Genomic DNA, 22665 nt, shown 5'->3' with positions numbered 1-22665 from the left:
CTGCGTCAGCTGCGGGAAGATGGAAACCGGGGGCACTTGAGGAAACAGACCAAAAAGTTTCTTACATCTCAGTGGCCTTCAGTTTCAGGGGGATGCAAAGGGGGGGTGGGCAAACCGCACGACGGCGCTACGCCCACTCCATAGTGCCTTAAATAAGGAGTCACGGCCCAGCCCAGTGCAGGGACAGAGGAACAAGGCCATAGCTACTCCCAGGCCTCCTGCCAGCAAAACAGTACTCAGGGCAACAGGGAGATACAGGCCCAGAGCTGAGGCATCACACCAAAGCCCCCAAATGCAGGTCTACACGGGCGCACCTGTGAGAAGGGCAGCGTGTGAGCCAAGGGCACATGGATCATAGCTTCCACGTCACATGAGCGCCTGTTACAAGGCAAAAGGGTTTTCTCTCCACCAGCCGCATGAACTCAAGCCCCTTGTCAGCACTGACAATTACCTGCTGCTGACAATGGGTGTTGGCGAGGGCTGCACCTGAACCAGTGCCCAACAGCACGTAGACAAGGGCAGGGAAGGGCAAACTCTCCCTGAGAACGCAGCAAAAGGTGCCCAGCAGAATCGAGCTGAGTTCCTGCTGTTTCACCACGGCAGAGGCCGGAACATCACGCTGGACTCCGTCAGGCTATGACTCCACCACAGCCTTATTTCGGAATAGAGCTGCCAGCCTGTATTTCGACACAACGTCGAGCGGGAGGACTTCTTACTCTGCCTCCTGTAACCCTCGTTTCACGAGGAGTAAGGGAAGTCAGAGGAAGAGGGATCTTCCTTCCACTTCCTTCTGTGCAGACAGCGCCAAAAGCCGAATTAAGCTATTTCAACTTCCGCGACGCAGTTGACGCAGCTGAAGTTGCGTCACTTATTTCGGCTTTAGCTCTGCTGCGTAGACGGGCCCCCACTATGCACCACTGCTGTAAAGCAGCCCTGTCACACCTGCCTGTCCCTCTAGCCACAGGCAGGGCAGCGCAGGTGACACTGAAGCAAATATTTGCCCTGTACACCCTACGGCAATGGTGGGCAACCTGCAGCCCCAATGCGGCACCATCAGGTTGTGTGTGTGGCCCATGAGACATTTTGTTACCGTTGACCACGCACAGGGTTGCTGGATTGTGCCCGTTTTCATCTGCATCCGTTTTTTCCTACCGGTGTTACTAAAGCCGTGGTGTCCAACATGCTAGCCACATGTGGCTATTTGGCCAGTTGAGTGTGGCTAGTTAGCCACATTGGTCAAGCCATCTGGCCGGCTGAGTGTGGCTAATTCACCATGACACTAAAGTGACACGCACTTAAAGCAAGGGCAGGTGTGTGGGCTGATTACACTCAACACTGTGAGAGCCGTGCGTGCCCTCTGCATCCAATCAAAGTGCTGCTACAGTTCAACCAGCACATCCCACAAATTCTAGGCACCCAAGCACAGTGAGCAAAACTACCTTATCCCAAGAGACTGTCTCAGTCATGGTAATCTTGCAGCCCACTGAGATAAAGGAGGCTGCTCACGAGCCCTGGTTGCCCATCGTTGCTCTAGGACATGAGGAGAAAAGGGCCCAGACTGTCTCTGGGGCTGGCACGTAGGAAAAACATCTTCTCACTCGCAAAGGCAGATCAGGGGGGTTGGAATCCGGGAGACAGATGGCTGGGAATCCTTGGCCATCTTCACAGCCTTTTCAAGGCAGAGTCGCAGTGTAAGGCTGACAGAAACGCAACCCTCAGTTTCGTTAACGATGAAGCGAAAAAACCACCCGGTGCTGCTCTATAAATACACCTTTGTTTAATTATGCCAAAGGAATCCCCAGGCAACCACCCCCACCACAGTCTGCTTCACAGTGAGCGCCTCTTGTTCTTCTGCGGGAATCAGCCTGAGCCCGCGCTCGTCACGCTCTGCGATGCAGTAGGGGCTGGCAGAGCCTGATGCTGTGACCAGAACAGGGGCCAGAGATCTGCCCTTTGAACACCACACTCAGCTCACCAGCCGGAGAGCCATGTGATTGGCTTGCCAGCGTCTGCTCTTCAGTTACTTTCACGGGAGCCAAGCTCAATAACTGGAGTGGTTCCGTGTCATTCCTGGAGCAGCTCCCTTTGAATCTACCTAAAGCCCCCTGAACTCCCCAGACAGACAGAATCGACAGGGAGAAGAGAAAGACAGAAGATCTCTGAAGAGGTCTAAGAAAAAGTCACGTCTCCGGAAGGCTTCGCAGCTTCTCCTTGCCCCAAGAAAGCCAGAATATGCAGCGGCTTCCAGTCACTGCTCAGTGGTAGGCCTGGAGACTGAACCTTTCAAGCTGGAAATGCTTTAGCAGTCAGAGGAGAGGGGGAAAGAAGGGGGTGCCTGTTAAAAGAACTTGACGCCTCGGCCATCGTCGAGTGAGATAATTTCAGCCCGGTGTTCTTGTTGTAAGGCTTGCAGGGCACGAAGCAACATGGACTCCTCCAAGCCATGGAACTCTAGGGAACGGATGAAACACCCTCAGTCAGTAGCAGCCACAAGAATCACACCTCAGCCCCAACGCACGGCAGCCTGCGAGTAATGGAGGCAAACAAGGAGGTGCCCCATGGACCACCTTTCCCGGCCCCCAAGAGTGAAACGAAGAGCAACAAATAATCCAAGCCACTGCCATCGCCCACTACACTGACGCCTCGGAAACAGAGCTGTTAAACAGAGAAGGAGCAGACAACGCAACGCTCAGCACAGACCTGAAAGCGTCAAGCGAGCCAGGCAGATCCCACAAGGAAGAAAACTCAACCCCCCGGGAGCCAGATGAACAAGAGACCAGAGCTTTGGCATGGAGAAGGGAGAGAGGTTTGGAGACAGGCAGGGATCACGCACACTGCAATACAGGAATCGCGGGCAGGCTGTGAATAAGACTTACAGCCCCGCTTCTCGGTGGTGATTGGCGTGAGCCCTAAAACACAGAGATCGCATGCAGCGACTACAGGCCATTGAAAAAGATTTCACCGTTTAAAACAGTCACCTGGCAGCACAAATTATTTATTCTTACAAGGCTGCTTGTGCTTTGGCAAGCAGCCCCAGGACACGAGATGCGCTGTTACCTTCATTCGCCGTGTCATCTCCATTGGACAGCTCATAAAGCGTGAACACGGAGTTGGTCAGGCCATTCTTAGACACCTGGGAAAAGAAGAGCAAGTCGAGAGCTTCGCTTCTGTGTCTTACAGACCATGTTCCCAGCAGGGATCTCCATTTCAATGGAGTAGCACCTACTCAGTATTTAGTGGGCAAACAAGCCAACTCCTCAAACAAGGAGATTTGACTGTGGAGAAAGTAATCCAGTGCCCGTCGCTAACCCCCCTCCTTTATTCCGTCTCTCCATCTCTAATGAGTTTTACGAGAACTCGTGTCACGGAGAGGAATGTCTGAACCACACTCTCTAGGAGATGGGTGTGGACAGTGTATTCGTTGCAGCTCACAGCTTTTCACACAACTGCAAGGGCCCGACACCTCTCTGCAGCAGAGGGAAATGGCACCCACAAAGGTAAAGGGCAGTGTGCAATCAGGACACCAACGTTTAAGGGTTCCGTTTTTCACAAATCCAGGCTCTTTGGTAGTGTCCATCTGCCCACGGGGCTGGCTTTAGAAAGGGCCAGTTGCAGGGGAAAGGTCAGATCAGCAATGCCATTGAGTCTGAAATGACAGCCACCTCCCCACACACAGAAATGGGGCCTTGCGCTGAACAGTAACAACCTCACCCACTGATAGATGAGCTTTCCCCATTCTTCTGGTCTCCGCCACATGATCAGGAAAGTGGATTTGTTCTTGTCTAACCATTCTAGGTTCCCTGAAACACAATGGAAAGGGTGGACTTACCAAAAGGCCCCCAGCTGAGAAGGACACCTCTCATTACAGGTGGATGCTCTGCATGTCCGTAGCTCCAGCGCCACCCCATCCTGTCACTCACGTCAACTTCCTACCCACCCCCACATTCAAATAAAAAATCTCTCCTCCCCCTGGACTGGAATTTTCAGTTTAGAAAAGAGGAGACTGAAGGGGGATATGATAGAGGTATATAAAATCATGAGTGGTGTGGAGAGGGCAGATAAAGAAAAGTTATTTATTAGTTCCCATAATAGAAAAACTAGAGGACACCAAATGAAATTAATGGGTAGCAGGTTTAAAACTAATAAAAGAAAGTTCTTCTTCACACAGTGTGTAGTCAACCTGTGGAACTCCTTGCCAGAGGAGGCTGTGAAGGCTAGGACTATAATAGAGTTTAAAGAGAAGCTAGATAATTTCATGGAGGCTAGAGCCATAAAAGGCTATTAGCCAGGGGATAAAATGGTGTCCTTGGCCTCTGTTTGTCAAAGGCTGGAGAGGGATGGCAGGAGACAAATCGCTTGATCATTGTCTTTAGTCTACCCTCTCTGGGGCACCTGGTGCTGGCCACTGTCAGCAGACAGGATACTGGGCTAGATGGACCTTTGGTCTGACCCAGTACGGCCGTTCTTATGTTCTTATGACCCTAGCTCTTCCAGAGCTGTGGCTTGCAATTCTCCATAAGGAAAGAAACAAGGAGTTCTGAAAATAAAGACAACACTGAAAAACAACCAGAACACCAGGAGATTCCAAAAGGAGTGACACAGTCCATGCCAGGAGTGTTTTGGGACAGTCGTACAGCCAGATTGTCCACTCTAGGAGGGATTTTGGGCACAGGTTTTATTGACACACCCAGCATAGGCACACACAAACAACCACAGACAATTCAGCAGAGGTTTTCACCCACCTTTTTTCCTGAGTTCTTCCAACACAACTTGTATGGATTCCATGGGGAGTTTCCCTGGTTCTGGGTTAAGGAACCATTCAGTGCAATTTGGCAGCACAGGCAAAGCTCAGAGGACGATGTCAGACAGATGACCATCTCTAATGCGGTTCGCAGCAGGAACCGGTTGGGGGAAGGAACAGAAAGCAACACATACCCTGACATAGTTCTGCATAACTGAAATAAGCAAAGCTTAAAATCACAAGTCCACATAACATTTTCATGGCATCTTTCATCCCAAGGATTCCACTGCGCCTCACAAACCACCGACAAACCAAACACACATTCCCATCAAAATGTAGCACCTCTGGGATCCAGAGCAGCCGGGCTGAAAGTTGAGGAAAAGGGAGGGCCAGACTTAGGGTGGGCAAGGGCGGGGGACACCATGCTCAGATGGGCACATGCACAACACAGAGGTGTACTATGCGGCATCTCTCACCTGACCTGCTGAGAGCCTGCTGGGCAGCCAGGCAGGTGAGTGGCAGCATCTGGAGAGGGGGACCGATGACCTGAGCTATGGGGGGCAGCTGGATCAGCTGGTAACTCTTCAGGATCAGGGGACCTCTGGCCCACACTGCCCTGTTCCACGCCATCTGCAGCCTTTGCTGCTCCTGCCCCTCTTCTCACACCATGTAGCCAATCCTGGCCAACCTGCTCAGGACCAAGAGTCTAACTCCTGTCTGCTGCACAGAGCGCTGATTTCACAGTGTGCTGTGTACCCAGTCCCTAATGAGCCAGGGAGGGGAGGGAGAGCCTGTCTTTGTTATGCTTCTGGATTAGGAGTGGCCGCTGCTGTCTAAATAAACATTCAGATTGGTGAGTGCTCTGCTTAAAAAGACAGCACTCTGACACACACACATTCTCACGCAAACATCTATTACTACTGTTATTTCTTGGGACTTCCTGTCAAAAGGCACAAGGCACTTAGATTCTCTGTCACTTTATTCTTTCAAAGTTCAGTTAAGGATTAGCATGCTATGAGGTTAGTTTTTTGAAGGGTCTGTGGCTTTCACAATTTTATGTTTTTAAGCTTAAATGTAATTCTTTGAGTAGTGAATGCTAAGTGTCTAACCTGTCCTGGCTGGAGTAATTATTGTTATTACTTTTATTAGCATATTGTGCTTTGTCATTCATTATTTAAAATGGTATAATCAAATAGTAGTCTGTCTAGATTGTAAATTTAGTTTGTACTCACCTTAACAGTGCCAGTTAAAAAATAAATAACTAAACATGTAACTTCAGACACTGTGCTGATGAAAGTCATTATTTTCAAACTGCGCAATAATTTAAAATTCATACACAATTAAATGAAATTTTAAGTCTGATAGTAATAGTCATGATGAAGTCAAAGGTGAGTCAGATACATGACTGTGATTGATAAAAATCAATGCCAAATTAATTAGAAAAATAAATTCCTGTTCTTAATAAAATAGACAAAATGCATGTTAAAATTAAGTAAATATGTTTTTAGTGGAGTGAGAAAAAAATGACTAAAACAGAGTAGATAATGGCAGTAACACAGAGTCTCTGTTAGAGAAAGTAAGCAAAATGCAAGCAGGTTTTATTTTTATTTATCTCTACAAAAGATAGCGAACAAAGTATCAAACTTGTGTTTCTGATATCTGTGTTATAGCTGCAAAACTGATACGTCTACATTGAGGATTGGGAATATCTTGCTGTTTTATCTCCTGACAAATATGGCTTTCATTGGTGTGTGCATATATTTTTTTCTTTTTTAATATAGGAATTAGATAGAAATTAGCTGGCAGAAGCACTAAGTTATTAGCTGCAAAAAATCCTGCAGTGGGTTGTCAAACTGCATTGCACTGACTCCCTTCTGACAACCAAAAATATGACATGACCCCAGGAGGGGATACAAGCCTGGGCCTGCCTAAGCCCCACTGCCCTGGAATGGGGGGTCAAAACCAACACCCAAACCTCACTACTTCAGGTGGGAGAGCAAAGGTGAAGCCCTCAAGTTTTGGCCCCAGCACCTCTAGGCCAGCCCCAGTGACCCTAACAAAACGGAGTCCTGACCCACAGTTTGAGAACCACTGACCTAGAGTTTTCAGGTGCCTAAGTAGTCTTGGAATCACGGCTAACATTTCCCCTCCCACCAAAATCTGAAATGGCACCACTGGTGAGCCAGGAGTGGCTAGAAAACTGCCGGATGGCCATGGGCTCCGGCAAGATGCAGTCCCTATATGACAGTGTAAGAAAGCCTGCTTTGAGCAGCAGTCTCAGAGTTAGGCACGAGGGATGTAAAACCTGGGACATGGGTGGGGGCACTGCTCCAGCCTGTCCAAGCCTGCCACACCATATCGCCGGCAGAGGGCTGCATCAGCTGGGTCAGGCAGGGCCCATTGCACCACACCACAGGTAGGGGCTGCACCATCCAGGCTGGGCTGGAGCGCTCCCCACCCACAGCATGGCGCAGTTGGCCCTGCTGGACTGGAGCAGCACCACAGGCTGGGTGGGAGAAGCCTGCTTTGGCCAGGCCGGTTAACCAGTTACCCTGGCAAGCATGCTGGTAAGGGCCATACTTATTGGGTAACTGGTGAATCCTTTACATTCCTACTAGGCACCATGAGGCAGTGCAGAAGCACGATACACCACATCACCCTTACTTCTGCGGTGTTGCCTTCATTGCAGGGTATCAAGCCAGCAGCTGCTGCTCTCTGGCCACCCAACCACTTACCTCTTTCAAAACAAATTAAGCATAAGGAGAGGCTCATGGAGGTGATGGGAGCCAAGGCATGATGGGGCACCCACAGGCACCAATGGCTACAAAATACAAATTCACCCAGGATCCAATTTTCCCTCAGGCCAGGCTTCGAAAGGGGAATTAGAAAAATCCCTTTTTTGACATGGACTCTTTATGAGGTTTACTATCCACGCAGACAGCAGCACAGAGACAACTTCCTCAAAGGGGGAACACCCTACCCTTGCTGATACAATGTTATTTACTGCCTGACGCTGCTGTGCTAACAACAGGAACGAGCATGCTGGTCTGGGACCAAGGGGTAGAGATGTTTACCTAGAAAAAATGTGTATGTTACAAACAGTTCTGCTCTATAACTGTCACTTCTGGCTGTTATAGAGACCCTGTGTTGTATTCATGGAGCCCCAGACACAGCAGCTATCTACTGCTGTAGGGAACTGTGCCACTCAGCATATCCTGATCCCAGCCCCTCCAGTGGTTGCCAATTGCTTTTTAATCTTTTCAGAGTGAGGAAAAGCCACATCAAACTGCTGGTTGAGATTAAAGTCACTACCAGGCACCCCAGGCAAAGAAACAGCACGAGCGCCAAGGATACGCTGCAGCTTCCTGTTGTTGAAAAGTGGACTCTCCTGAGCTTCCAGGACCGTCATCGTGTACAGCTTGTTGAGGCGACAGTACGACAGCACCAAGGAGCACCAGGCTGTCATCTGCTTCTGCCGGGTGTCCACATTGGGCTGCAAGCTAGAAACACACACAGAGGCGCTCCCAGTCAACACCGGGCTCCAGGCACAGCAGGCTCTGGGGTTAAAGAGGCTTAAGGGGATGACAAGGGCAGCCAGACGGGCCGCCCTGCGTGCAAACCTCCCCATGACGGTGTGTGATGTAGTGGGCAGGCCATACCCGCTGGTCAACCACTGGTGGCTGTGTGTGGGCTGGGGTTGACCCCTACTGGCTGGTACCTGTAGCACTGCCCAGCAGGACGGTTGCCTTAAGTCACGTAGGCAAAGACCCAACTTGTCTGAAGGTTGACGGGAGGCAGGGAACAAAGGAGGGAGGTTTGTTGTTCCTAACCCACGGGATCTGAGGCATCCTGGCCCAGACTCCTGTAGCAATATCACGTCTGTGCGGTGCTGTATCCCGGAGGAGCAATAAACCCCCTCTGCTCTCTGACTGGCGGAGACTGTTCTTGCTGCGACGGGGCTGCAGGATTTGGGGGGACCCCGACCCGGCATCACAGGTCGGTGGGACCCGCCGCTTCAAACAGCAGCTACAGCATCCGATGAATCCCCGAGAAAGTCTCCTGCAGGCCCCCTCTCCAGAGGCCCCCTGGCCCGCGTGGTGCCGCCCCGCGACAGGTCACGAACCGGCCGGTGGCCAGTGACCCAGCGGTTCCCCCACACGGGCCCATGCACCAGGCGGGGTGGGGCTGCAGCCCCCCCGGGGGCACAAAGCCCCCAGCTGCGGGAAGCGGGAAGCAGGCCCGGGCGTGGGGCGGCCCAGGGTCACGATCCACGGGCCCGATTCTGGCCTGGGGGCTCAAAGGGGGGGAGGGGCCTGCCCGGGGGGGGGGGGGAAGGGACCTGTCCGGGGGGGGAGGGGCTGGCAGGGGAGATTGGGGGGGTCCCCGGTGGCAGTTCGGGGGGCTCCGGGGGACTCACGTGAAGAACGGGGGGAAGCGGTACTGCCAGGGCCACTCAAAACTCATCGCCGCCGCCCAGCGAACCCGGAACCGCCGCCTCGCCGACTTCCGGTCCGCGCTCCTTTGCTTCCGGCTCGACCGCTGCCTCGAAGCAAGGTTCCGGGCAGCTTCCGTTCCGGCCCCCCCCCTCCCCTCCGTTGCCAGGGTGATGGGCTCAAGGCCTCTCCAACCCCGCAGAGCCCAGTTGTGTTCCCTGGAAACTCCCCTCAGCGCAGGGTGGCCCACGGGGTGCTGGGCCTGCCAGGGGCTGCTGGGGGCACATGGCTGGAGGAGGCGGGTGGGGGTACGGGCTATGCAAGGCCAAAGGCGTCCGGGGTCTGCAGCCTGCTCAGTGATCTTGGCTACGTCCCATCCCCTCTCGCTGGCCGCCGTTTCCTCCCTCGCCCAGCACGGGCGGGGCCAACCGCTTGGGAGCGGCGGGAGGGCACACGCATCGTCTCAGACACTTCGCCAAAGGACCAATGCCCACAAAGCAGATATTAGACAGGATCACAAAGAAAAAGCAGTTTCTTGCCATTTCAACCAGAAAGGACATTGTCTCAACGACCTGATTACCTGCATCCTGCTTCAAAGACCTTTTAAGACTGCACTTGAAAGAGAATCCTCTGAACTGTCCTTCATGCTTAAATTCGACACTTTACGCCTGAGTTTGAATAAAGAATCTAATTACCGTACCTATTACAAAGATAGCTCATCACCTAATAAACCATCTTGTTAGTCTTTAAAGTGCTACATAGTCCTGTTTTTTTATTCAGCTACACCAGACTAACACGGCTACATTTCTATCACTATGTTTGAGCAGAGCATTGAGATCTGCACCCAAAGCTGCTCTGGAAGGGTCATCAAGAGGCTCATCCTTGGGGGGTGGGAGTGGCGGGGGAATGTGAGACAGGGTCGTCCAGAGCTGCGGGCGAGGAGAGAGGCCCTAGCTGTGGCCATGTGGGGTGACTGTGCCGAACATCAGTCTCATAACTGGATCCCGGCACGGGGGCCTGGCCTGGCACATCAATGAGCTGATGAGCATCTTGGGATTAGAAATCAGCTTGTGCGTAGCCCGGGAAGAGGATGTCTCCTCAGATTTGAGGTTTTCTCTGGTCCCGACCAATGCAGCTGCAGGAACTTCCAGACCCATCCCAGTGGCTGGCTGCAGGAGCAGGGGTGGGGAGTAGGGGCCCAGCTGCAGAGCCATTCCATTCCTGGGGCACTGGCAGACTGTTCTCTATTTACATTTACTGTCACCCTATGTGGTCTCTCTGTCTAGCAGCCCTATCCCAGTGGCACAAGCATGTGATGGGACAGCTACCATCCCAGGGAGGAGCAATGGCAGGGTTGCAGGTGGGCACTTTTCAAACTGATCTCACCAGCTCTGCCCACAACCATGTAGGTGCCTCTGGGTCCCCCACCCCATTCACCATTCCTTCCCAGCCTTCCCTTCATGAAGTCCCAGCTGCTTCCTTCCCTCTCATAAAGTCCTCTGGTGTCATGCGGGAGGGATACCTGCTTTCAGTGACTGGCATTGGGAGGGATGGCCCCTCCAGGTGCTTGGAATGGAGTGAATACACCCAGCATTTCCATCCCAGCATGGCCTCATCCCAGGTGCCCCAAAGGCTGTTGCACAGACCTAGGATTCCTGTGGCTGGTTCTGGGTTCCCCATGGATTCCTGTGGCTGGTTCCCCATTCACCCTGCTCCTTCCTCAGAGCCTCTCAGTCCAGCCTCTCACTGCCCTGTGCCTCTGGTGCCTTTAGCTGCATGTCTCAGACCTTTCCCTGCCATCTGGCTCCTTTCCTGCCAGCACCAGGCCTCCAGATCTCCTGGGAAGGGGAATACAGCAAGGGTAAGAATTCTGGGAGCTGCTGTCCCCCCTCAGGGCCTGGGGTGTACTGGCCAGTAGGGGGCAGCGTTGTCCTCCCAGCTGGAGCATAGCTCACACATTGGCAGAGGGGGTGGAAAGTGAGGAGACTGGCCAATGCCTGGCACTGTCTGAGGGCCAGGCGTGTGCCGGCGGAGGCGTTATAGGGAAGCTATATGTGACTCTCCTAGGCTGCAAATGCCACCAGCTTCCTGGGAGCAGGAGTCTGTCCCTGTCCTCAGTGCGGTGGCCGTGCGGGCTGCACTCGGGCCCTGGGAAAAAGGAGGAGGGCAGAGCAGTCAGTGCCCCATTCTGCCCCTCTGGACCCTTGCAAGCTGTCGTTGCTGCAGGCCTGTGCACCCCAGAGCAAGCTACGTGCCTAGGGGCTGACAGCAGCCATGTGTACTCCCCTCAGCACCTTGACCGGGAACTCTGGGAAGAGCTAGATGCTAGCAGGGAGCCCTGCCCTGAGATCAGAACGGGTTGGAGTGGGACATAGGGTGCCACAGGCTGGGCCCAGCTTGGAGAGACTCCATGCCCTGTGGCAGACCGGGCCCTGACTGCTAGGTGGCAGAACAACTGAGGGCCCTCTGGAGACGCCCGCTGGGAGCTTCCCCCTTCACCTGCCCAAGGGCTCACACCATGGCCACTAAGCAGAGGCTTTCCTGAAGGGGCACAGTTCCTGGGAGCTGTAGAGACCTGGCCAGCCCCTGGCTTCCCATCCCACAGCACTTCTGTTCACGGGCAAGAGGAGGAAGGAAAGCGCCCAGGTAGAGGCCCTGGGGTTTTGTTCCCCGACTGTCCGGGCAGGAAAGGGAACGGCAGAGGCAGCCTCATCTCCCTCCTGTGCACGAGCTGCTGCCTTGCTGGGCAGGAGGCAGCCTGTTGCCCAGTTGGAGGCCTCAGAGAGCGGTTCCTGGTCAGCGGTGGCCTGCGCCCTGGCATTAGGGGCAAATCCTGGAGCCTGGAGAGGCTGGGAGTGGTAGGGAACAAAGCCAGGGAGTCACAGCCCACCCGACACCTGGACCCTAGCAACTGCGCTATTTCCTGGCACCCTAGGAGGGAACTGACTGCAGGAGCAATGGGTGGATGCAGCCAATAAGGGGCCCAGCTGGAACAGGACTTGCCTGGAGCCACACCCCCCATGTTCCAGGGCCTATGGCAAACCGGGGCCAGGCTGCGCACGGGAATGGGACTGATTCCCGGTCTGGCTCTGCTGCAGGGAGCTCCCTTCCGCTTGGCTCCGGGTGCCCCCAGACTGGCAGCAGCCCAGGCAGACAGGAGAGGCCTGCTGAGCCACACCCCCCGCGCTCGGTGTGGAGGAGGCACTGACATTTACACCGGGAACATTTCCAGGGCGTAGGCTGCCCAGCAGCTCAGCCAGGGAGCACACCAGGGAGAAGAGGCCCAGTCTGGGCTACTGCGCACGGCTCCTCAGACTGGAGAGCCAGCTCCAGGGCAGCCCCCTCCTCCTCCGACAGGCTGGGGCTCCTGCAGACACAGGCGGGCTAGCAGTTGCCAGGTGGACACACACGTGTGCTCATGCACACACACGCGCTCACACACACGTACACGAGTATTCATGCGCGCGCGTGCACGCACACACACACACGTATTCATGCACACACATGCTCACACACACGTGTATTCATGCACACACACATGCTCACACACACACGTGTACTCATGCGCACACGCACGCTCACACACACGTGTACTCATGCGCACACGCACGCTCACACACACACGTGTACTCATACACACATGCTCACACACTCGCGTGTGGTGATTGCCATAGACTTGTCTGTCTAAGCAAACCAGCTAGTCACAGGCGAGACCAGGTCATCCGCACACACAGACCTGCCCACAAGTAACCTGCGCCGGCCTCAGGTGGCACCGATTCTCTCCGAACCCCAGGGCCCTGCTCCCTGCACTGCTCCAAGGGAATCTGGTCCCAGTCTGACCCCGGAGCCTGGCTTGCTCCAGCCCCGGTGGACCCGGCCCTGCTTTGTGTGAGGGACCCGGGCCAGGCAATCAGGGATCCCCGTTGTACCACGAGGCCATCAGCAGCTCCCCAGGGCCACTCGGCTGGGCTCCGTGTTGTTATCCAGGAGAGGGAATCGTGGGGTCTCAGCAATGTGCCGGGGGCCAAGAGGCCTGTGGCCCACTGACCGGCCCTAAACTAGAGGCTCCTGAAAGCCCCGAGGCCCTACTCAGGGCCACAAATTGCAGGGGACACAGAATCAAGTTGCAGCCAACTCCCAGTAGGACTGTGTCATAGGGCACCAAGGGGGCACTGCCCAGCGGGAGGGCGGGGGTATGTCTCCGACTCTTCCAATTGCCCCATTCCCACCGGCCTGCAGGCGCCAAGGCAGGAAACCAAATGGCGAAAGGAAGTGCCAGGGCTCGGGAAGGGCAGGTTTTTAATCTCCAGCTGGTGAACCAAGGAGCGTGTTTGCAAAGGGGGCTGGAAAACATTTGGGGGAAGCCAGTAAAGGAGGCCCCCAGCCTCCAGTGTCACATGGCGGGGGAGCCTGCCCCAGGCGCCACAGCCCCATAAACATGCGGTGCAAGAAACCCGCTGCCCTGGCACGACAGCCCATCTGGAAACACAAGACAGGGCCTGGCGAGGGGCCCCCTTCCTGCCCCTGTGCCACGAGCCCGGGCCCCGCCACCTTTGCTTGCTGCGGTGCGAGGGGAGGGTGTTTCTCTAGAGCACGTGGGCCTATCCAGCGTGGGCCATGCCCCTGCCCTCTGGAGGGCACTGGAGCTGCTCTGCAAGCTGCCCCCTCCGTGGTGCCGGGGCGGCTGGGACGAGGCAGAGCCTTTCCCTGCAGGGGCTTTGCACTTGTCCAGCTGCAGCGAGCTGCCCTTGAGACCCCAGCGGGGGGTTGTGTGGGCCTGAGACCCAGAGGCCATGGGGCGCTCTCCTCCTGCAGGCCTGGCACGGACAGCCCAGCGCGGTTGCCTCGTTTGAGCAGGCCCGGTGCAAACCCTGGGCATTCTGCCAGAGAGGCCGGGGCTCAGAGGGAGCCGTTTGGAGCTGGTTCTCCGGAGCGTCTCCAAACCGTTGGGCCGGGCAGTCCAGCAGGCCGGGGGCTGGCTCGCCTGGGGCGAGGTCAGGTGGGCTCAGAGTTTCCAGCCCGGCCTGGTTCACCTCTCGTGCCCCCCAGGAGCCCTGTGGTTCTCAGGCCTGCATCTTGCTGTCCTTGCTCCTCCACACCACCAGAGTGACCAGGAAAGGGATGAGGCAGATGGGAGCAAAGATGAGGGCCAGGAGCAGGTCCTCCGGCGGGTCCAGGAACACGGGGTGCTCCTGGGTGCAGTTCAGGAAGTAGGTGTGGTGGCTCAGCACGATGAACTTGTCGGCGATGCCGTTGGGGTAGCCGTCGCTGTAGTTCAGCTTGTCCGCCAAGGTCTCCAGGCAGTCGCGGAGGTTGCTGTATGGCCTGGGGGGGGACAAGCCGGAGAATGGCTTCAGGACTAAGCCATTATCCGGGGCTGGTGCAGCCAGACCCACCGCTGAGGAGCCGGTCGGCTTGCCGTGCCAGGAGGCTCCCATTCCGCAGCGCTGGCTGCTTTGCCCTGCCAGAGTGGCAGCAGGCAGCACGGACGGGTGGAAACGGGGAGCCCAGGTGCAGACACTGGGAAACTGTGTGAGCAGGAGACTCCCTGACTGGCCTGTCAGGTCGTATTACCAGGGCTGCCCGAGCTGGGCAGGTTCATGATCATTCTACTAGAGCCTGGCTCTTCTCACCCCCGAGCTCCAAAACGGGAGCAGCCCCATTAGTGACGGGGAAACGGAGGAACGGGGCAGGACGTGGCTTGCCCAAGGCTGTGTCGCCAAGCCCTGGAACAGCTGGGCTTGAACCCAGGTCCCTGAGACCTCGTGTGGTGTCCTGCCCACTGGGCCCACCCCAGCCCTGCTCGCAAGCCACAGGCCGCAAAGCCAGGCACACACCTTGGCGCTGCAGCGTGGGAGGGTGCCTGGGGCTGGAGAGAGCTGGGGGACAACAGTGGGCAGGGAATATGTGAGTGCCGCACGTTTCAGTCATGCCTGGCTCCCCACCGGCCCTGCGGAAGCCAGGTGTGGGTGGAGCAATGCAGCAGGGCAGGTGGAGGACCCGCAGGTCCCTGGGGGTGCAGGGCAAATATGTCTGTTCTGAGCTCCACTGGGGGCAGCAACACGCAGAATCTCTGCCCACCCGACAAAGTTCTGGAAAGGGCAGCAACCCCGCTTAACAGTTTGGAACAGCGGCTATAGGAGAGATTTTTTTCTTGTCCTCCCAGCGCCCCGCAGGAAACGATCTCCGTGCTCTGCCCAGCCACAGACCGGCGTCAGGCTCCGCAGGGCCCCGGGGCAGACCCCTGCGCACTTGGCCCCCTGCCCCTCTGCCAGGCTGGCCGTGGCTCTCTGCCGCTCACAGGCTGGCACCCGGCAGAAAGGGCTCTGCCAGGAGGGAGCCAAAGAGCAAACTCCACAGAGGGGCTTCATGCCCCGGGCTGGTTCATCTCCCGTCCCCCTGATACCTGCTGATGACTCTCCATTCGCACAGCTGCGCCCCGGGCACGCCCAGCATCCACTCTCTGAACTCCTCCCAACACCAGCTGGTGATGCTTTTGTAAATTTCATCTGGAAAGAAGAAAACCAAAGCTCTGAGCAAGAAGCTGGTGGCAGCAAGCGCAGGCCTGGGAGCCCACCTGAGCACAGGGCCCACCCCTTGGGACCGGCACTGCCAGGGACAGAACTGGCAAGGCTGGTCTCTGATTCACACAGGATCCCCCTAGCCCGAGCCTGGAATCCCCTGCCCGGACATCCCTCCCCATTGCTCCCACACCAGCTCCCAACAGGGGTGGCCCTGGGGTGACATTGGCAGGCCAGGTGCCAGCTCTTGCCATGGCTCCACTGACAAATACGCAGCGGGGATCAGGCGGGCTGCCCGGGGTGCTCCTGGTGTGATAGCAGGTAGCAGAGCTACAAGAAGGAGGTTTGTGTTGGTTGGATGCTTGTGAGCGGCTGCCGGCCCAGAGCACCTGTCCCATGGCTGTCAGGGAATAGCTGAGCGGCTGGGAGGGCAGCCTCTCTGACTGTGTAAACCCCCAGCCAGGAGAGAGCCCTTAGCTAGCATGAAGCACTGACCCGTAGGGTAGCCAGATACTTTCACAAAAAATCCTGAACATGACGGAGGGGGAGGGGGCGGAGGAAATTGGTTGGAAAAAAATCTGACCAAACTTGTTGAGCAAAAAAAAAAAAGTCACTGGACCTTTAAATTCCCCCATCCATACGGCCAGGGTAGGCAGTGCAGCATGGCGCTTGGCAAAGCCCATGCCTGAGGGACTGGCTGGATGGCCCAGGGAAGGGGGACTGGGAAGGAAGCCTGTAAGAGCGGGAGGGGTGCATCCGGGAACGCTGGCATTCCCAGGGTGTGTGACGTGCCCATCCCTGCCAGGCACAAGGCACCCGTTTCCCCTGGAAGGGTCCCTCCCTGGGGTGTCCAGGGCTGCTGGGTGCAGGTGGGGCAGGACACACAAGCCACAGAAATGACATGGGTCAGACGGTGCAGAGCCCGCCAGCGCTGACGGAGCAGTGAGATGCCCAGGGCTCATTCACTGTCAAAGGGAGCCGGGAGCCGGGCAGAAGCTCCCTGGAGCCCGGCGTGGTCCCAGCACAGCGAGCCTGGCGGGGCCCTGCCACTCACCCCGTGTCATGTTGAAGAACTGGCTCTCGTTGTGCAGCAGCTTCAACTCGGCCACGATCTGCTTCCCCCAGAGCTCAGCCATGGACCTCAGTCCCAGCACGGGAGGGAGGCTCCTGAGAGCCACTGGAGGGGAGAAGCGCCAGTGAGATGTGGCCCACGGGGGTTGCTGCTGCCCGGCCAGGCGCCCTGCCCCGAACTGGGTGGGTGGCAGTGACACCCCTGGGGCCCTTTAACCCGGAATCAGGACAGGGCACAACAGGAGGATTTGCAGACATGGCCCCTGGTTCTGTTGTCAAGGGCCTGGTTGCCGGACAGAGCTGAGCTGTGGGCACTGCTTGTCACCCCTCGGGGCTTGCGCCCTGCCCTGCTCCCTGGCTGTTTGGGGTGGGCAGCAGAGACAACCGGCTTCTAGAGGAGAGGCCAGGGGAGGGGAGCGCCGCCACAGGGGTGAATTCTGGAGGCTAGAGGCGGATCTGAGCCCAACCCCCCCAGCTCCAATCCCTCCCAGCCACGGCAGCTCCATCGCTCAGCCCAGCGGGCCCCGGAGCCTGCCAGAGGCCTCCTGGCACTGGGCCTCCCTCGGAGCCAGCCAGGGCAGCCAGGCCAGAGAGCAGGAAGGAACAACTTGAGCTCTCCCCTGAGCACCCGCCACGTGCCCACAGCTCACGGGGTGGCTGCAGCAGGATGGGAGTGGGAGCCGAAAGGGGAAATGAAGAGGGTGTGGGCTGAAGCCAGAGGCACTCCAGCCACCCATGCCGCCTCCCACCAGCACGTCCCCTCTTTGCACGTGGGTTCGCCCAGCTCCCCAGGTGGGGTCCCCCCACCTCCCTGCAGGGGGCTCAGCGGCCCTGCTGTGAGATGCCCGGGGCTCGTTCACTGACAAAGGGAGATGGGTACTGGGCAGACTTGCTAGCCCGTGGCAGGGGAGGGCTCCCTGGAGCCCGGCCCGGCGAGCTCAGCTCTCGCTGCCCCGCCCATGGCAGGTCCCACCACTCACTCCTAGTCATGTTCAAGGCCAGACTCCAGTTGTGCAGCAGCTCAGACCCATTCTCTGGGCTTTTCCACATCTCGGCCATAGACTCCAATTCGGGCACAGAAGTGCCGGCGGGAGGGAGGGAGCGCCCGAGAGTCGCTGGAGGGGAGAAACGCCAGTGAGATGCGCCCCACAGGGGATGCTGCTACCCAGCCAGGCACCCTGCCCCGAACTGGGGTCTCGTGGGTGGCAGTGACACCCCTGGGGCCCTTTAACCCGGAATCAGGATGGGGCACCAGGGGGGGGATTTAGACTGAGATTCGCAGACGTGGCCAGGGGTCCCTGTAAGCTGAGTGCTTGGGCGGCCACCCAGGAGAGATTTAAATGCCACCCAGCTGATTAGCACAGTGTGCACAGCCCGTAGCATGTACTTCTATGGGAGGTGCACACCCACACATGCGCCAGTGCACACCACAAAATTTATTCCACACACGAAAATGAGAGGGAACATTGGACTCCAGGTGGTCAGACAGCGCTGGATCCCTGGCAGAATGTGGGCACCGCCGGTGCAGTGTGTGCCCAGCACCTCTGCGAGCTGCCCACGGGGGCACATGTCCTGCTCAGCTCCCCCAGCTGTTTGGGGCGGGCAGCAGAGTCAGCTGGTCGGGGCAACTTCTAGAGGAGAGACCAGAGGAGGGGAGTGCCGCCACAGGGGTGAATTCTGGGGGCTAGAGGTAGGTCTGAGGCCAGCACCCCCACCAGCTCCAACCCCTCCCAGCCACGGCGGCTCCATCGCTCAGCCCAGCGGGCCCCGGAGCCTGCCAGGGGCCTCCTGGCTCAGGGCCTCACCCGTGAGCAGCCAGGCCCTGACCCCTCCATTTCCCCGATGGCTCCCCCACTGGAGCAGGGACAAGGAGCTGAGTTTGTGTGTGTTTGTGTCCTGACTCAGAGGCACCCAGACCTCCTGGGGCCAGGCTGGGTGTGGTGACTCCAGAGAGAACCTGGACTTACCCCAGTTTTTCCCCACAGCGAGATCAGAGTCTGGCCCATCACGGACAGCTGTGGGGGCTCTGACCCATGGCAAGGCCAGGCTAGGGAATGGGGGCTTGGCAGGGCTGGGAGCCGGTCCAGGCTCAGAGAGACTGAGAGCTGGGACTTGATGGGGCTGGTGCATGGCACAGCGGGACCAGTCCTTTGCTGACTCTCCGTCTGCTCCTGCCCTTTGAGGATCTCAGCAATCAGCAATTTTTGTTCCCATCCGCCTGTCTGCGCACCCTTGGCTAGACGCGGTTCCAACAGCTACAGGCTTCAGTCTGGTTCAGTGACTCTCAGCACGCCCCCTGCAGATCCTGTCCCAGCCCCCCCACCATGAGCAAATCTGACCCCAGCAATGGCCCTGGGCTCCCAGGGGAGGCAGCTGGCTTGCAAGGGCCACCCCAACGGCCGATTCGACCCCAGCGCCTCTCGGGCCAGGCCAGCCATTTCCCGCAGCCCGTTTGGCTCATCCGTCCTGGCTCCTGGGGCTTTTCCAGCCGGACGGGGAATTCTCAGCCGCTCGGCGCGTCGTTGAGGTCCGTTTATGTCTGGGAAGAGCCAAAGGCCCTGAGCCAAGCGAACCCGCCCATGGTGCTGCGACAGGCGGAAGAGCCGGGACTGTCCTGGCAGGGTCCCTCCAGACACACGCCTGCCCCTCCAGGCATGAGCGGGGTCCCCAGCACAGCCCTGCATTCTAACCGTGCTGCACAGAGCCCAGCTCCCTCTCCCCCGACCCCTCCTCCATCCCACGCATGGGGACACTGAGGCACAAAGAGGGCAGGGAGCTGCCCAAGGGTGCAGAAGCAGAGCTGGAGTCTGAGCTTCCCACAGGGAACGGGGCGGGGAGGGGGGGCATTCTTAAGACCTTTTCCTCCACATGGGTATTTCTCTGCCACTCAGGTCCCTGCGTGGGGGGGGGGCTGTAGCCCCCCCCTCCAGACCCCCCCCTTCACAGTCTGGTGTGGAGGGCTCACTCTAAGCCCAGGACCTCTCATGCAGTAGGGAGCTGGACTTCGGGGGCTGGGTTAGTGCTGCCGTAGGATCCCCCCGCCCCACAGGCACACAGAGCACCGCGGGGCTCCGAAGGGGTCTGGCTCAGGGAAGCCGGAGCCAAGCTGAAAACTCCCCCCCCCCCAACTCCCGGGGCTGGTGGCAGTGCCCCCAGCCGGCCTGCTGCCCAGAGCACTTACCGCAGAGCAGCAGCAGGAGCCATGGGCCGAGCCCGCCGGAGCCGGTCTCTCTGCATCGTGCCATCCTGCAAAGCTGGCCTGCGACGGGCCAGGCCAGCTATTTCAATGGCAACAACAGGAAGCAACTCCTTTCCTCTGACCGGGCTGGTGGGGACTACAGGAGACGTGTGAAAAATGAGATTACTCAGTGCTGCCTTAAACCAGACCTCCCTGCGGGACGCCTGTCAGAGCAGCCGCCCCCTGGCCCGGCGCAGCTAGGTGTGTGCTCTGCCAGCCAGGCATGGCTCCTCAGGGCACGGCCTTCGCCGCCCCGGCCAGCTCCCCGCACCACCGGGGCAGCAGGAGAGCTCCGCTCGTCCCGCCACCAGCAGCTTTCGGGAGGGCCACTGTTTGTTTACTGGGGTATTTCCCTTTAATCCCGGCTGGGCTGGGTTGTGAAATCCACTGGCTCCGGGCAGCAGGCACGGCATGTGGACTAGCCTGGGGTGGGCACGGCCAGGAGCGAGCGGTGGGGCTGGGGTCCTGACCCCCGCCTGCCCACTCCCCGCAGCCTGGGGAAGAGGCAGGCCCGGCCCCGGGGAAGGGACTGAGACCTGGCAGCATCGGGGCAGTGCCTGGAGGCCACGGGGACCCCCAAGGGACGTTACTCAAGTGGGAGTTGGGTGCTAGCAGCTTAATTAAGACAAATCTGCTTTGCCGCTGACCCAGCCCCACCCGCCTCCCCCTCAGCTCTGCCAGGGCCCCCCCACTCTGAGCTGCACCCCCCCCTCTGTCCCAGCCCCACCCGCCTCCCCCGCAGCTCTGCCAGGACCCCTCATTCTGAGCTGCACCCCTTCCCCTCTGTCCCAGCCCTACCCACCTCCCCCTCAGCTCTGCCAGGGCCCCCACTCTGAACTGCACCCCCTCCCCTCTGTCCCAGCCCCGCCCGCCTCCCCCTCAGCTCTGCCAGGGCCCCCACTCTGAGCTGCACCCCCTCCCCGCTGTCCCAGCCCCACCCGCCTCCCCCTCAGCTCTGCCAGGGCCCCCACTCTGAGCTGCACCCCCTCCCCGCTGTCCCAGCCCCACCCGCCTCCCCCTCAGCTCTGCCAGGGCCCCCACTCTGAGCTGCACCCCCTCCCCTCTGGCCCAGCCCCACCCGCCTCCCCCTCAGCTCTGCCAGGGCCCCCACTCTGAGCTGCACCCCCTCCCCGCTGTCCCAGCCCCACCCACCTCCCCCTCAGCTCTGCCAGGGCCCCCACTCTGAGCTGCACCCCCTCCCCGCTGTCCCAGCCCCACCCGCCTCCCCCTCAGCTATGCCAGGGCCTCTCATTCTGAGTTGCACCCCCTCCCCTCTGTCCCAGCCCCACCCACCTCCCCCTCAGCTCTGCCAGGGCCCCCCACTCTGAGCTGCACCCCCTCCCCGCTGTCCCAGCCCCACCCGCCTCCCCCTCAGCTATGCCAGGGCCTCTCATTCTGAGCTGCACCCCCTCCCCGCTGTCCCAGCCCCACCCGCCTCCCCCTCAGCTATGCCAGGGCCTCTCATTCTGAGCTGCACCCCCTCCCCTCTGGCCCCCCCACCTCCCCCTCAGCTCTGCCAGGGCCCCCCACTCTGAGCTGCACCCCCTCCCCGCTGTCCCAGCCCCACCCGCCTCCCCCTCAGCTCTGCCAGGGCCCCCCCACTCTGAGCTGCACCCCCCCTCTGTCCCAAACCCACCCGCCTCTCCCTCAGCTCTGCCAGGGTCCCTCCAGCCTGACTCGCAACCCCCTGTGGTATCCCAATCCTGGGTGCCCCCATGCAGAAGTGAACACTTCCGAATGGCACCGCCCTGCGCAGTAGCTCTGAGACATGCTCCTGCTCCTATGGGGATCCCGCTGAGCCCAAACAAACTCGGTTCCCTTGTGGTCTGAGACAGCCTCAACGGTCCCCCCTAAAGTCAGTCTTTGGACCTTCCAGGCAGTGTGTCAATGACAGGGCCAAAGGCTCCTGCTCCGGGGAGATCCTATCGCTCCGTGTCCTGGGCTTTCGCTGGCAGAGTCCTTGAGCCACCGGCCAATTAGCGCTGGCCTGCGTCCGGGGCGCTCCTGCCAGGACGCTCCCAGCTGCTCCCTGGAAATCAGCCGCCTCTGGAACGGAGAACGCCCAGCCCACGGAGCTGCCCAGGGCGGATTCAGGGTTACAGCCCCTGGATCTCGTCCTTCGTTGTCAGGAGCCAAGACTGGAGCTCGGCAGAGAGCTTCTCCCTGCCAGGGAAACACCCACTGATGTCAGCCCCCCGGCTGGAGTTTAGAGGGGGCCAAGCAGTCGCTTGCTCATGTGATTCTCCTCTACCTGGCCCAGCAAGGGCCCTCAGCTCCTCCCGTTCTCCTGCCCCAGCGGGGTGCGAGTCGGGGCAGGGCAGGCAGGGCCTGGAGGCTATGGGGAAGCCCACTTCTGGCAGTGGGACAGGACCTGCGATTGCTGCCCACTGAACCTGGGAACTGCTCCAGGCGTGTCCGCTCCGGCTGAGCGCTCTGGACAGGCCGAGGCTGCGGGGGGTCTGGGTTCATCACGCCTGGGCCTGGAGAGCAACCAGCACCCCCTGGCTGGGCCCTGAATGTTCCCCCTCCCAAGACCAGCCGCCCCCAGGGCGAAGCAGCATTGCTACCCCCATTACAAGCAGGGGAGGACTCCGGGGAATCCACCACAGAGCTGGGAAGAGAATTCCCAGCAGCCCCCCCTCCTCTAACCACTAGTCCTCA

General features: G+C 58.6%; 2 protein-coding genes across 5 annotated transcripts; both read right to left on the bottom strand.

Annotated features, from left to right (window-relative positions):
• Positions 1-1755: 1755 nt before the first annotated feature.
• On the bottom strand, positions 1756-9314 carry VPS25 (vacuolar protein sorting 25 homolog). 2 transcript variants are annotated; one of them, XM_075911494.2, is made up of 6 exons: positions 9159-9314; positions 8096-8241; positions 4743-4796; positions 3712-3800; positions 3058-3133; positions 1756-2451 (listed from the first exon to the last, which is right to left on the bottom strand). In XM_075911494.2, exons 1-6 carry the CDS (start codon positions 9203-9205, stop codon positions 2339-2341), a joined length of 525 nt encoding a protein of 174 aa, XP_075767609.1. In that variant the 5' UTR covers positions 9206-9314; the 3' UTR covers positions 1756-2338. The 2 variants fall into 2 exon arrangements, with proteins under 2 accessions (XP_075767609.1, XP_075767608.1); XM_075911493.2 differs by lacking the exon at positions 1756-2451 and adding an exon at positions 2458-2909.
• Positions 9315-13456: 4142 nt separating this feature from the next.
• Positions 13457-22650, bottom strand: RAMP2 (receptor activity modifying protein 2). Of its 3 annotated transcripts, XM_006125693.5 has the most exons (6): positions 21874-22650; positions 19948-20101; positions 17747-17881; positions 16750-16872; positions 15581-15683; positions 13457-14499 (listed from the first exon to the last, which is right to left on the bottom strand). In XM_006125693.5, the coding sequence occupies exons 2-6, from the start codon at positions 20009-20011 to the stop codon at positions 14238-14240; spliced, it is 687 nt and encodes a 228-aa protein (XP_006125755.2). In that variant the 5' UTR covers positions 20012-20101; positions 21874-22650; the 3' UTR covers positions 13457-14237. The 3 variants fall into 3 exon arrangements, with proteins under 3 accessions (XP_006125755.2, XP_075767606.1, XP_075767605.2); XM_075911491.2 differs by lacking the exon at positions 21874-22650 and having other exon boundaries at positions 19948-20616; XM_075911490.2 differs by lacking the exons at positions 19948-20101; positions 21874-22650 and adding an exon at positions 18734-19535.
• Positions 22651-22665: the final 15 nt, after the last annotated feature.

Source organism: Pelodiscus sinensis, chromosome 29 (genome assembly GCF_052426305.1).
Source record: "Pelodiscus sinensis isolate ZL-2025 chromosome 29, ASM5242630v1, whole genome shotgun sequence".
Taxonomy (NCBI): Eukaryota; Metazoa; Chordata; order Testudines; family Trionychidae; genus Pelodiscus; species Pelodiscus sinensis.
This window is presented reverse-complemented; position numbering and strand designations above follow the sequence as displayed.